Source organism: Amblyraja radiata, chromosome 6, assembly GCF_010909765.2.
Source record: "Amblyraja radiata isolate CabotCenter1 chromosome 6, sAmbRad1.1.pri, whole genome shotgun sequence".
Lineage (NCBI taxonomy): Eukaryota > Metazoa > Chordata > Chondrichthyes > Rajiformes > Rajidae > Amblyraja > Amblyraja radiata.
In genome coordinates, this window is record NC_045961.1 from 73,598,066 (window position 1) to 73,613,869 (window position 15,804).

At 42.5% G+C, this 15,804-nt stretch overlaps 1 protein-coding gene across 2 annotated transcripts in view; it reads right to left on the reverse strand.

The window, feature by feature from the left end:
• Positions 1 to 1,147: 1,147 nt before the first annotated feature.
• The window catches only part of slain1 (SLAIN motif family member 1), a 117,123-nt gene continuing 102,466 nt past the window's right edge, over positions 1,148 to 15,804 (reverse strand). The window contains exons 7-8 of one of the 2 annotated variants that reach the window (XM_033022949.1): positions 6,981 to 7,263; positions 1,148 to 2,165 (exon numbers count right to left, since the gene is read on the reverse strand). In XM_033022949.1, coding sequence (XP_032878840.1) covers positions 2,090 to 2,165; positions 6,981 to 7,263 — 359 coding nt within the window. In that variant the 3' untranslated portion in view covers positions 1,148 to 2,089. The remainder of the gene's footprint in view (positions 2,166 to 6,980; positions 7,264 to 15,804) is intronic. The other variant, XM_033022950.1, reaches the window with a different exon arrangement.

Below are 15,804 nucleotides of genomic sequence, written 5' to 3' on the forward strand. Positions count from 1 at the left end.
TCCATGTGAAAGATCAACACCTACCAACAATGTAGGCACTATGAAACCAGCTGCTGCAAGCCCTTCCCACAGGACGGGGTCGGCATTGAAACTCAAAAGAGAGTTACTGATTTAAAAACAAAAACATTACAGGTAAAATAGTTCTTACATTCAGAAACCTGGTTAATTAAGTGGTGGGATTATTTCTCTGTCCTAACTATGCCTTTGCTTTAGCCGGTGGTCACATCCATTCCATCCCTCCCTTGAATAGATGCAAGCGGCATTTAACGCGTCTCTTCCATGCGTGCAATACATGAAGCCGATGAAATGAGACAGCTGTCACACCAAAGATTGACACAAAATGCTGGAGTGACTCAGTGGGACAAGCAACATCTCTGGAGAGAAGGAATGGTTGGCATTTCGGGTCGAGACCCATCAGACTCAGTCTTCAGGTCTGAAGAATGGTCTCGACCTGAAACGTCACTCATTCCTTCTCTCCAGAGATGCTGCCTGTTCTGCTAAGTTACACCAGCTTTTTGTGTCCATCTTCAGTTAAAACATATTACAGATTATCTGGTGTTTTGTGCGTGGGAGCTTGTGTGCATTACGCAGGCAACCAGACGGCATTACTGTGTTTCAACATTAAATAAAATGTGCTTCGTGTTGTCAAAGGGGGAGAGTGGGAGGAAATAAAATTGTTCGTTGCCATGCACACTTGTCATCAGCCCACCAGGGAATTTGTGTCTCCCCCCCCCCCCATGTTTTAAAAGCAATTTGCTATTGCTGCCAATGCCCTGAGCCGTCTGTCCCCGCTGCCGAGGTGGAGGGTGAATCACCCCGTGTATGAGTCAGGGTCCGGGGGTCGGGAGGGGGGCGAATCACCCTGGTGTGGGGGTTGGGGTCCGATGATGATGCATCACAGTCAGTGACTCTGGGTGGGCAGAGGGACCAGCCTGTCCCACACCTCTACTCCACCCGGCGCTGCCGACCCACAGCCTGTCACAAGCGGCCGCACAGGGGAGACAAGGCAGAGGGCAGCCGTGGCCGTTGGAGAGTGGGGGCTGTCCCGAGGGATGCGCTCCTTTGGCCGCTTACAACTTGGTGCTTGCGTTCGGATTGCCCAGTCATCTATGGCTTGTGTGGGAAAGTGACGCCCACCCTCCCGTCTCCACCGGCCAGTGATGTGATGGGCGCAGGGATCTGGACCAATCGCTGACAAGTCCCACCCCGGTGATATCATGTCCATTATTTCACTTTTTGGCAGAGCAGCCTTTCGGTGAGTTGGCATTTCGGCATAGCGGCCTTTCGGTGAGTTTGCTTTTAGGTATCTCACCCTTTCGGTTAGTTGGCATTTAGGCATCCCACCCTTTCGGTTAGATGACTTTTCGGCCTCGTATGTTTTCGGTTAGTTGGCTTTTCGCATTTGTTTCCATTTGGTTATTTGGCTTCCACTTCTTTGCTTCGGCTTCTCGTCCTTCGACACCACGTCTACACATGATTTAGGGAGCCTAAACCAACAGTTTCTACAGATTATCCATCGTATAAGAAATGTGGAAACATTTTATTTCCACATTATGGAGATGGAACTTCTAAACCTCATTTAAACCATTAGTGCCTGCAGTTTCGGTATTACTTTTTTGTTTAGCAAGTGATAACATGCAGCACAATTAAAACAAAGTCATGTCAACTCAACGGGTTAACAGTTTTGTTCAAATGTAGTTCAACACAGATATTATTCAAATTCCATAAAAAGAAACCCTTGTGGGAAAATGCTCATCACAATATTGATTGTGAAACATAAAATGAGCATTGAAAAAAGTGAATTTAATTGAAAGATATTTTGTACTAAATCTTCATCTACAAATTTTAAATAATTTAAATGCACAGGGCCAGGGTTTGAATGCACAATATCACAACCATTAGTTCATGTAGTATTTCTTCACCTTATTAGCAAAACCCATGTAATTCTGGGCCGTGCCTTGTCTTTTGCATTTTCTCTGAAATTAACTGTTGCTACAAACATCAAGTGATGTGTCTAAACCCAGCCAGCTGGGCATCGATATGTGGCAGCTGCTGCTTCACCTCTCAACAGTTTCTGTAGCAGTGAGTATCAGTAACACCCATCCTTCCAGCTTCCATCCTTGAGAGAACTGAGTGCAGTAAGGGGCTTTGGAGGCTGAAGAAAACTGTAAATAAAAGAAAATAATAATAAATAACAATCTACTAAATTGTCATTCTGACTGAAATAATACATTAAATGCCAGTGAACATTTGTCACCTGACAGAAAATTAATTTTGGTTTTGCTCCACGAGATATTTCTAGTGGTTAATAATAATAATTGCATTAAATGTGTGTAGGATTGTATTAATGTGTGTAGGATTGTATTAATGTGCGGGGATCGCTGGTCGGTGCGGACTTGGTTGGCCGAAGAGCCTGTTTCCACTCTGCATCTCTAAACTAAACAGTAAACCTGAGTAAAATAGGTCACAGCTCAGGATGCTCACACTCAATCAGCCTTGATCCAAAGTAACTAATTATTCTTCATTTTTCATTTCCATATGGTTGCATTTAAAATGCATTATGCTTATGCAAACATATTTCACCGTTTTTATCCCTCCCATGCTCAAACACCTCCATTGCCAAGAGTGTATAATTATGAAACTAGTTTGAACAGACAGATTAGCTGCAGACAAAATAATTGATTAAATAGAAAACATTGACAGGAAATATGAGCAGGCATAAAAATACTTAACCTTTTCAATCATCTACCTTCTTTTGCAATGCTTTAAGGTTTTTAAAAATGCTGAGTACTTTATGTACTGTTACAGACAATCAAAAAAATGACAGGCTGCTGGAGGTGGTATTACAGGGCAACCGGGAACAACAAACTGGGTTCCATTCCTACTAGCCACTTCTGGGAGACAACTAAGTAAAACATGAGGAATGTTTTAAGTAGGCAAGGCAAGGCAAGGCAACTTTATTTATATAGCACATTTCATACACGAGGCAGACTCAAAGTGCTTCACATAAAAACATGTCATACAATAAAATGAAATAATAAAATGAAATAAAATAGAAGAATTAAAAGAAAAGAAAACAAAATTAAAAATGCATTATAAAAAGTGCAAAAGTTAAAAGTGTAATGTAGTTAAGATTTAGCTGAAAGCTAAAGTAAACATAAAAGTTTTCAGTCTTGTTTTAAAAGTGGTCAAAGTTGAGGCAAGTCTTAAATCTTCAGGAAGTTTATTCCAGCTATTTGTTGCATAGTAACTAAATCCTACTTTCCCATGTTTTGTATTTACTCTGGGAATCACTAACAGATTGGTCTCAGAAGATCTTAGAAGGCTTATATAGTGGAAGCATGTCAGTGATATACTTTGGCCCTAAACCATGTAGTGATTTATAGGTGAGCAGCAGGATTTTGAAATCAATTCTCTGACATACAGGGAGCCAATGTAAGGATTTAAGAATTGGTGTAATGTGTTCAAATTTTTTGGTCATTGTTAGAACTCTAGCAACAGCGTTCTGAACAAGCTGTAGCTGCCTGACCTGCAAGGAGACCGTTACAATAATCTAGCCTACTAGTAATAAAGGCATGTACAAGTTTTTCTAAGTCTTGAGCTGACATGAATCCTCTTAATCTTGCTATGTTTTTGAGGTGATAGTAGGCCGATTTTGTTACTGATTTGATGTGTGTCGAAATGTAAATCTGAATCCATAATAACCCCAAGATTTCTGGCTTTGTTTGAAGTTTTCAGGGACAGAGAGTGAACGTGTTGGGTTACTTTAAGCCTTTCTTTTTTAGCACCAAAAACAATTATCTCCGTTTTGTCCTTATTTAGTTGGAGGAAATTTTGTCACAGCAGATCTATGGGGCGATAGTCATTTGGTGATAGCGCTACATAGATTTGAGTGTCATCGGCATAGCAGTGGTGGTCAATATTATTATTTCGCATGATTTGCCCTAGTGGGAGCATGTAGATGTTGAATAAAGAGGGCCCTAAGATCGAACCTTGCGGGACACCACACGTCACGTTGGTTGGTTCCGATACAAAGTCGCCAATGGAAACAAAATAGTTCCTATCTTGTAGATATGACCTGAAACAACTTAAGACTGTGCCTGAAAGCCCCACCCATTTTTCCAACCTGTCCAAAAGTATTGAGTGATCAACAGTGTCGAATGCAGCACTGTCTAATAGCATTAATATTGAAACTTTGCCAGAGTCTGTGTTAAGACGGATGTATGCTTTTTATATTTGATTGAAAATGTAGTATTTAGAGTGCAACCATTTACAGTGCATTTAGAAAGTATTTAGACCCCTTTATTCTTTCCACATTTTGTGACGTTATAGCCTTATTCTAAAATGGATTCAATTATTTTTTTAATCATCACACAATACCCCATAATAAAAGTGAAAACAAGCGTTTAGAAATGTTTGCAAAGCAATTAAAAATAAATAATTGAAATATTACATTTACATAAGTATTCAGACCCTTTACTCAATACTTTGTTGAGGCACCTTTGGCAGTGATTACAGCCTCGTCTTCTTGGGTATGATGCTACAAGCTTGGCAACAAGCATACAACACCTGTATGTGGGTAATTTCTTCCATTCTTCTCTGCAGATCCTCTCAAGCTCTGTCAGGTTGGATGGGAAGCATCAATGCACTGTTATTTTCAGGGCCCTCCAGAGATGTTCGATCGGGTTCAAGTCCGGGCTCTGGCTGGGCCACTCAAGGACATTCACACACCGATCACAAAGCCACTCCTGCGTTCTCTTGGCTGTGTGCTCAGGGTCGCTGTCCTGTTGGAAGGTGAACCTCCACCCGGTCTGAGGTCCAGAACGCTCTGGAGCAGGTTTTCATCAAGGATCTCTCTGTACCTCGCTCCGTTCAACTTCCCCTCGATCCTGACTAGTCTCCCAGTTCCTGCCACTGAAAAACATCCCCACAGCTTGATGCTGCCACCACCATGCTTCACCGTAGGTATGGTTTTGGCCAGGTGATGAGTAGTGCCTGGTTTCCTCCAGATGTGACAGTTGGCATTCAGTTCAAAGAGTTCAATCTTGGTTTCAGCAGACCAGAGAATCTTGTTTCCCATCGTCTGAGAGTCCTTTGGGTGCCTTTTGGCAAACTTCAAGCGGGCTATTGTGTGCCTTTTACTGAGGAGTGGCTTCCGTCTGGCCACTCTACCATAAAGGCCTGATTGGTGGAGTGCTGCAGATATAGTTGTCCTTCTGGAAGGTCCTCCCATCTCCACAGAGGAACTCTGGAGCTCTGTCGGAATGACCATTGGGTTCTTGGTCACCTCCCTGACCAATGCCCTTCTCCCCCGATTGCTCAGTTTGGCTGGACGGCCAGCTCTATGAAGAGTCCTGGTGGTTCCAAAGTTCTTCCATTTAAGAATGACGGAGGCCACTGTGCTCTTCAAAACCTGCAATGCTGCAGAAATTGTTTTATACCCTTCCCCAGATCTGTCTCCACATAATCCCGTCTCGGAGGTCTACAGGCAATTCCTTCGTCTTCATGGCTTGTTTTTTTTGCTCTGACATGCACTGTCAACTGTGGGACCCTGTATGGACAGGTGTGTGCCTTTCCAAATCATGTCCAATCAATTTAATTTACCTCTGGTGGACTCCAATCAAGTTGTAGAAACATCAAGGGTAACCTAAGCTCAATGTTGAGTGTTATAGCAAAGGGTCTGAATACTTATGTAAATGTGATATTTCAGTTATTTCTTTTTAATTACTGCAAAAATTTCTAAATACCTGTTTTTGCTTCTTCATTCTGGGGTATTGTGTGTCGATTCATGATAAAAAAAATAATTTAATCCATTTTAGAATAAGGCTGTAACGTAACAAAATGTGGAAAAAGTGAAGGGGTCTGAATACTTTCTGAATGCACTGTATTATTGAAAAAAAAAAGCACAAAGTGCTGGAATAATCCAGTGGGTCACACAGTCGAGAACATGGATTGGTGACATTTTGGGTTGGGACCCTTCTTCAAACGGACCATATCTTATAGACCTACTGCCTTTTTTTGTGTAAACCACCATCTGCAGGTCCTTGTTTCTACAAACTATTATTGAAGTTGTTTCTCCAGATCGGGAAATAAAATTTACATTACTGCTCTGGTAAAATAAATTCTCAATGAACCTTATAGGACAGTGTCCAGGAAACATGCCTTCAGGAATGAAGTTGAGGTTCATCAGCTCCTAAAACTCACTTCAAGAGATGCCTTAACACTTTTTACAGGTGACTTATTTTGGGCTTCTTTCAATGCTTCTTTTAAAATATGCACTATAAATTGTGAACAAATGTGGGTTGGTTGACTACATTGCAGAACATACCATTGATGCAACAACGGTGAGCAAGGCAATCTGGTCACTTGCCACTTTCACACTGTCTTCAATATCCTACACTGTTCCAATGCACCTTAATCTAAGCTTCAGAACAGCACCTCATCTCACATGACAACTTTCTGGATTCAATGACAAGTCCAACAATTTAATTTTGTCAGCAGTCTAGCATTTATATTCCAGATTTCCAGTCAAAAGCCTTTAGGGAGTTTAATCAATCATTCTGCATTTTCATCTTCTACACTTTTGCAAAGCCTAGCCACCCTGGCGGCACAGTGGCGCAGCGGTAGAGTTGCTGCCTTAAAGCGCCAGAGACCCAGGTTCGATCTGACTACGGGTGCTGCCTGTGTGGAGTTTGTCCCCATGACCTGCATGGGTTTTCTCCAGGAGCTCTGGTTTCCTCCCACACACCAAAGACGTACAGGTTTGTAGGTTAATTGGCTTGGTAAAATTGTAAATTGTCCCCTCAGTGTGTAGGATAGTGTTAGTGTGTGGGCCCACTGGTCGGCGCTGACTCGGTGGGTCGAAGGGCCTGTTTCTGCGCTATTTCTTTAAACTAAGCTAAACTAAAAAACTAAATAACGCCATTTGTTTTACGCCTATTCATAAATAATTCTTCTTGTTAAGCAAAAGCCCCACTCACCTGCGGACTGGTTGTGCTAATTTGCTCCTGGGTATTCCGCTACCCCCGATGGTGGAGGTTGGTCTGGGAAGGCCACTCCGACATGGGATCCCTGTGGTACCAGGTCTGTTTGGTAAGGGTATGCCAGAACTTGAGATGGAATGCAAACTGGCAGATGTGTGGATCCCATTGGTGTTGCTGACAGTTGGACTCACGTATGCAGTTGCTTTCGGTGGTTGCCTTACCGACAGCGGGAAATGGCTGACATTGTTGACTCTGTGTTGAAGTTTATTGGCAGAAGGGCCTACAAAAGAAATGAGGATTAAGTGTATTTAGTTTAAATCTTTTTATTTGCATTTTGAATTTAACAGCAATTTGCATACATACAATGATAACAGACAGTGATAATCAGGACATAATTGTACAACAGTATGTAAACGACCCTCAAAACCCTTACCCTTACCCTTACCCACCCTCGCCACTGGGAACAAACAACACTCACATACGTACACATCCACACAAATACGATTTTAAAAAAAATAAATTAAAAAAAATAAATAAAAGTGTGGGGAGGGAGGGGGCGGGGGGAGGGGTTGAGGGGATAGCAGCTGCAATAAGACAGAGCTGTGATAGAGGGCACTCAGTCCTCTTCCGAGTCCGGAAACAAGTTAAGAGAGTTAACAAGTTCCAGGAAAGGGTTCCATGTATCTAGGAATGTCTTGGTAGAGCCTTTGAGAGAGAACCTAAGTTTTTCAAGCTTTAAGTTGTAGAGCACCTCCTTGATCCAGCGGGCGTGTGTCGGGGGACAGGTAAGTCTCCAATTAAGCAAAATCAGTCTCCGGGCTAACAGGGTTTTAAAAGCCAGGACCCGCTTCAACGCAACAGAGAGGTTGGTGTTGGGGGAAATACCAAAAATAGCTGACAGTGGGTTTGGAGGAATAGTCTGGCCATAGGCTCTGCTTAGCACGTCGAAAGCACTCCTCCAAAAGGTTGCTAGCTTAGGGCAAGACCAAAACATATGACTATGGTTGGCAGGGGATTGATTGCATCTGTTGCAGGTGTCTTTAACAGCGGGGTATATTCTAGATAATCTTGCGTTTGTGTAGTGGACTTTGTGAAGGACTTTGCATTGGATTAGGCCATGACGGGCACATATGGAGGAAGAATGGATCAAATCCAAGGCAGAGTCCCATTGCTGGTCTGTTAGTTTTGTATTCAGCTCGCCCTCCCACGCAGCTTTTAATGAGGTATAAGGTTTCAATATAACCGACCCTAACAAGTTGTACAAAAAAGAGATGCATTTCTTCCGGTTGGGATCTAGAGCTAGGATGGAATCGGTCAGGGTTTCAGGGGGACGATTTGGGAAATGGGGGAATATCTTCTTCACAAAATTCCTAATCTGGAAAAAAACGAAAAAGGTGGGAGTTTGGGAGGCTATAGTTGTACGAAAGCTCCGCAAAAGACGAAAAAATACCATCCTTGTATAGGTTTTTGATACTACTGATGCCATTACTATGCCAGGTTTTGAATGCGGAGTCTGTACTTGAAGGTTTAAAGATGTGATTTTTAAGCAGTGGGGTCAAGATGGAAGGGCCTTGTAAACCAAAGTTTTTCCTAAATTGACTCCATATCTTGAGCGAGAGGGACGCAATTGGGCCTGCACCCGCAGATGTTATAGAAAGGGGAGTTGAGAGCATAGGACAGACCGCAACGGGAGATGTGAACTCGCCTTTTCCATGTGTACCCAGGTCGGTAGGTGGTCGCAATCATCATTCATCCAGTACAGGATTTTTTGCAAGTTAGCAGCCCAGTAGTATCGCCTAAAGTCAGGAAGTGCCAAACCGCCGTCACTCTTAGGAGACTGTAGTAGCGTCTTTCGAATTCTGGCCGGTTTGCTACCCCATAAAAATTTAGATATTCTCCTTTCTAATTTATCAAAAAAAGATTTAGTGATAAATATAGGAACATGCTGGAAAAGGTACAGGAATTTGGGTAGGACGACCATCTTGACCAGATTTATCCGGGCCGCGAGGGATAACGGTAAGACTGACCAGCGGTCAAAGTCTCTTTCAGCTTTCTCAACCAGAGGCAGGAAGTTTGTGCGGAACATATCAAATATAGGTATTGTGATAAAATCGCCGAGGTAGCGAAATCCGTCCTCCGCCCATTTGAATGAGGTTAAAGAGCGAGGGAGCTGCTTAGCCAATAAGTTAATCGGTAATAGTTCACTTTTTTGGTAGTTAAGTTTATAACCAGAGTACACCCCAAACCGTTCTAAAATATTCGTAATCACAGGGAAAGAGCTGACTGGGTTCGAGATGTACAGGAGCAGGTCATCCGCATACAATGAGACTTTATGAATTGTGTCAAACCGTGTGATACCTTTAAAGCCCTTCTCTGAGCGTAACCAGACCGCCAAGGGTTCTATCGCGACAGCAAACAGAAGTGGTGATAACGGGCAACCCTGCCTGGTACCTCTCTGAAGGGGGAAGTGGGGCGACAGTGTGTCGTTTGTTTGTACTGAGGCCACCGGGGACGAGTATAATAGACTGACCCAATGAATGAAACTATTGCCGAGGCCAAACCTGTCCATCGCCTCGTATAGGTACTTCCACTCGACCCTGTCGAAAGCTTTTTCGGCGTCGAGGGAGACCACTATCTCCGGGGTCTCACTACTTGGTGAATGGATGATGTTAAGGAGACGCCTAGTATTGTGGGAGGACTGTCGGCCTGGCATAAACCCTGTTTGATCTAATGAGATAATAAAGGGCATCACTTGTTGAAGACGGAGCGCAAGAACTTTAGAGAGGATTTTGAGGTCCACATTCAGGAGTGAAATTGGTCTATAGCTACTACAAAGCAGAGGATCTTTCTCCTTTTTAAGAATTAGGGAGATAGTAGCCAACGACAAGGTGGGCGGTAGGCGACGATGTAAAAACGCCTCATTGTACATATCTCTCAGGACTGGTGCGAGGAGAGCCGAGAAAGCTTTGTAATATTCTACAGTGAAGCCGTCAGGGCCGGGCGACTTTCCGCTTTGCAGCGATGTGATGGCTGCTTGGACCTCAGTGACAGTTATGGGACCACCCAAGACTCTCGTGGCTTCATCGTCAATTCGGGGAAACGTCATACTACGGAACATGTCATCTGCAGTGGGAGGGCAATCGGAAGCGTATAGCTCAGCATAAAATTTAGCAAATGCTTCATTAATTCTAAGAGGATCGGTATGAATCTCCCCTAAGGTGGATCTAATGGCTGGAATTAGCCGTGAAGTCGCCTCGGTTCTGGCCTGATGGGCCAAAAGCTTCCCAGCTTTATCCCCAGATTCAAAAAAGTGTTGCCTAGATTTAAGCAGTCGTAACTTGGCTTTATTGGTAGACATGAGGTCAAAGTCTATTTGTAACCTAAGGCGTTCTTTATAAAAATTAGGGTCTGGGTCAGATGCGTATTTATCATCAATGTCCTTTATTTTTCGTAACAGGTCTGCCATTTGGGACGTCTCGGCAATTTCAGGTTTGAGACAAAAGAGATAAGTTGGCCCCTAATATAAGCTTTTGAAGCTTCCCAGAGTATACCTCTTGCTATGTCCGGCGAGTTATTCAGCTCAAAATATAAAATGATTTGAGAGTGCAGGAATTGCTTGTAGTGAGCCTCTGCTAGTAATGAGGAGTTGAACCTCCACTGTTTAAAGGGGTTAGTTTGTTTACGAAAGTGAAGATCGAGGGAAGTCGCAGCGTGATCTGATATCACGATACTATGATACTCGCTGGATTTAATTTTGGAGAGCAGTCTGTTATCTAAGAGGAAGAAGTCTATACGGGTATAGGTACGGTGCACGTGGGAAAAAAATGAAAATAATTTAGTCGTGGGAAATGTATGTCTCCATGGGTCAGTGAGCCCAAGTTGTTTGGTAAAAGCATGCAAAGTCCTACCTGATTTAGTTAAAGTGGAGGCTTTGTTCGAAGATCTGTCCAGTATAGAGTCTTGGACCAGATTAAAATCTCCTCCCACAATGATGTGGTAATTTTCAATGTTAGGGAGAGATGTAAAAAATTTGGTTACAAATGAGCTGTCATCCCAGTTGGGACCGTAAATACTGGCCAATATGACAGGTGTGCCTTGCAGTTTGCCAGAGACCATGACAAAGCGGCCAGCAGGGTCTTCCACCGTTTTCTGTGGTTCGAACATAACGTTTTTACGAATCAGGATAGCAGTACCCCTAGCCCTATAATTAAATTTTGAATGAAATAAGTGGCTTATCCAGCCTCTCTTAAGCCGTGTTACCTCTCTGTTGCGAAGGTGTGTCTCTTGAATAAAAAATATATCGCCCTTAAGGTATTGCAAGTGGGCCAAGATCTTATCAGTCTTAGTAGGACCCCTCACGATCCACGAGACAAATCTAAGAGTGTCGTTTGTGTTGGCCATATTTAGCTATATCCAAACGAGTGGGCAGAGCGCTGTAATACTGCAGATTGAAATGGAAGAGCGCATCGAAGCCAGCTGCTGAGAGTGGAGGTGTGGGTGGTAAAAGGGGAAAAGAAAAAAAACAAAACAAAAAAAAATACATACATACGTATACACACAACAAACGGTCGTGACACATATCACTTAACCATCTTTCAAACCTGAGTCCCCGGACCTGAGGTCCCCAATGTCCCAACCGAACCTTGAGTGCCCATTGCACCAAGGTACGTTGTCCTCGCATCCGCATGGAGTAGTCCGATCTTAACTCCCAATATTTCCACATCCCAAAGCAGCAAAGTCGCTCAATATCAGTAAAGTAACATAAAATGAAATAACTATAATAATGATAACAATGATAATAATAATTTGAGAAATGGACAATAGAAGATAGAAATAGGTATAGAAATAAAGTGAAGTAAACCTAAATGAATAGATACAAAGTTAAAATAATAGCCTTGGTAGTTGTACTACCAATGACATTGCTAACACTAATGGTAATAATAGTAGTGATGATAGTAATAATACAACAAGACAAATTAACAAAATTAACAAAATAGTGATACTAAATAAGTAAGCCAACGTATAAGTGAAACAGGAATAGCTTCCTTTGGTATAACATAGTATAACTTAAAGTTGGTAAGGTATAAAGAAAGAGTTAGCATTAGAGAGATTAACAAGTGGCAAACTGGATTCTTGGATTAAGGCGCAGGGCAGAAGAACATCAATTAAGTTTTGTTAAACAAAAACGCTGTAAGAGCTAATTGGTGTGTATTAAGTGTATTTAACCAACAGTGCCATTCATTTTTCCTTGGTACCCACTGAATTTTAAATGTATATTTAAGGACTGCTTCGCCCTTACATTCAGCAGCAGTAGCCTCTAAACTGAAATATTGCCCTTCAGCAAATTTTCAACAGCTAATGTGCCTGAGACAATTTGCTGGTAGTATATTTACTGTAATTCCTCCGTGCTAGATCCAAAGCCTGTTTGAAGCTGCTGCTGTCTGAAACTATGAAAATAATAAGAAACAGATGGTAGAAATATGAAAAGAAAAATGAATAATGCGAGAAAAACTAACAAGCTTGCCTGTGCAGGAAGGAACTGCAGATGCTGGTTTACAATGAATATAGACACAAAATGCCGGAGTAACTCATCGGATCAGGCAAGATCTCTGGAGAAAAGGATGAATTGAACAAATCAAGGGCAGCAACGATCGAGGAAAAATGGAGCCTGCAATGATCCATAGCTTTTCCACAGCCAGCAATGGTCCATTGTGGGCTCCACATTTCCTTGATCATTGTTGCTGGCTTTGATTTGTTCTTTTCATACATTTCATTCATTTATTCTTTGTACCTGTTCATACCCCGTTTCCTCTTCCCTGACTCTCAGTCCAAAGAAAGATCTCAACCTGAAACATCGCCTACTCCTTCTCTCTAGAGATGCTGCCTGACCCTCTGAGTTACTCCAGCATTGTGTGTCTAACAAGTTTGCCGGATATGTTGACCCTTTCTCTTTGTGTAGATACCACCTGACTTGCTGAGCTTTTCCAACATTTTCAGTTATTGCTGTCTTACGTTTTAATAACCACATTTGTGCTACCACAGGTCTGAGCCTGATAACAAACGTTATAAACCCAAAGTTGGCCAAGTAATGCAAGATGCAGCCCCTTCTGATTGATCTAATTTGCTGTATTTCAACAGAAATGCTCCATATGGTGTTGACATTTTCACAGGGTAAGTCCACTGGGTGTTAGAAATCAGCCCTAAAATCTGATTGTGTAATATTTATCAACAGGTCTGAAAATAATTTTGTTTCACCGCCCCAGAATGAAATGCAATGGGACTAACTCAGGGCACCTTATACGCCCTTAACATTAAATCCTTGCCCTCATATTCTAGTCCTCTCAAAATGAATGATACCTTTCCATTTGCCTTCCTTACTACCGACAACTATATCCCAGATACACAATTTCTACGTTTGTCTCCAAATTTCAGTCCACACATTAGAAAATGCTGTGGAAGCTAAAATGATCTTTTATCCCCCTTGCTGCTATTCATCAGATCCTTATTATCCTATCACACAACGTTCCTTTCTACAGACGTAGCAATACTTTAATCCCATTGTTCCCTTTAAAACATGCTAGCATCTGATCTACTGCCAAGGAATTAAACGAGTAAAGCAAGACGCTGCCTCTTTCAGCAGCTCCCATGTTGCTGACACATACTGTTCCACCATGTGAAACAACATTAATCGTCTGCATTCCTGTTGGGAGAGCTAAACATATTCTATTTGGCTTTGCAAGATCAATGAATCATGTGAAAGGGATTATTGTAGGTAAATCTTGTTTTGATTGGATGGGGTTATAAGCACAGTTTCAACCGCAGGTCAGCCACTGAGAACAATTATTACAGTCCTCCAGTATTAGAGCAGTACTACTTTAAAATAAAATTCTTGCTCTCAATCTTTCGCAAGGAAAATGGTCAAAATATTATGCAGGTCAGACAGCATCAGTGGATAGAGAAAGGGAGTTAATGTTGCAGGTTGAAGATCCTTCATCAGAACTCATGCTCATTGATAAATTGATTTAGGTATGCAGTAAAACTCCACTAATCTGCTATCAAGAATACCCAATGGTTTGATATCTGGCTCACACTTGCCATTCACCGGCGCCCCTAAAGCCATCCTCCATTCCCATTCACTGCTGCCTGAGTTCCCGCCCTTCATTTCCATTCGTCAGAACCCCATTTCCTACCTTCCATTCCTTCTCACCGGGCCCATGTTGTTGTGCTTATTTCTGCTCGTTGGCCCCCAAATTCACACAGTCCTTATCCCCTGACTGGGTCCCCAGTTCCCACTCTCCCTTCCCACTCATTGGGGCCCCAGTTCTGCTCTCCATTCCCCCTCATTGTCCCCCAGTTCCCACATTTTATTCACTCTTCCAACAGTACATAATCCCATCCAATCAAAGCAAGATTTCCCTACAATAATCCATTTCACTGTTTTAGGAGCTCAATGCTCTTAAAACAGTGGAATTGATAGTAGACTTTAGGAGAGCTTCCCCTCCCCTCCCCCCACTCACCATCAACAACACCACAGTCACATCTGTGGAGTCTTTCAAGTACCTTGGAACCATCATCTCCAAGGACCTTAAATGGGTGGCCATCATCGACTCCACAGTCAAAATGGGCCAACAGAGTATGTACTTCCTGCGGCAGCTGAGGAAACACAATCTGCCACAGGCAATGATGGTCCAATTCTATACTGCCATCGTAGAATCTGTCCTCACCTTCTCCATCATGGTCTGGTTTGGCTCAGCCACCAAGCACGACATCCGGAGGCTGCAGCGAATCGTTCGTTCAGCTGAGAAGGTTGTTGGCTGCAAACTTCCCTCCATTGACAAACTGTACACTGCAGGGGCTAGGAAGCGAGCGGGTAAGATCATCTCTGACCCCTCTCACCCTGGCCACAAACTCTTTGAAGCACTTCCCTCTGGAAGGCAACTCCGGACTGCCAAAGCTGCCACAGCCAGACATAAAAACAGCTTTTTTTCCACAAGCAGTAGCTCTACTCAATAACCACAAGTCTGTAGCCTCCTTTTGCTCTGGTATTTTATTTAATTCACATGGTTAAACTATAATGTTTTAATGTTTTATTCTTAATTGTTTACTGTATGTTGTGTTGTTACTTGTGAGCGGAGCACCAATTCCTTGTATGTGTACATACTTAGCCAATAAACTGATTCATTCAGTCACACTTTGTGGATCATGGTTCTCACTCCCAGTAAATATGCCCAATTTACCTGAAAATTCATTGTAATACTGTACTACATCGAGTGTACTACATATAATGTACTGTACTACATCTAATTCACTTGTAGTGAATTAAAGCTGCATATAGGGTATTAATGAAAGTAAACTGTAAGATCTGCCAGACTGGCCCAACCAGAGCCACACCATGCCATATTATTAGAATTTCATTTTACATTATTCAACGAGAACTTCTTCAATCACTGAGTCTCGATCCAGGATTTTCACACAAAACCTAACTGCCCTTCCTCCTCGCCTCTCTCTGCTCTGCAGGTAACACAATCCCATTCTGTCACCTTAATTTATCTTCTCGCTGCTGCCCTTTACCAGCACATTCTGGTTCAAGTGCAGAGGTTGTTCTATCTCTCTATTCATGATTCTCCCAGCTGCCAGATATTATAAGAAAACTAATTTCAGGCATATTTAGATCAACAGTGAATACTATATTTGTTGCTAAAACCTAAATTCTCCCCACTCTGGGAAATAATATAGCAAGATATGCTTTGGCTTTGGTAAGTTCCACAAATGTGTCCCGATACCTCGAAACATGCTTCACCATGAAACCTGAACAGAAACC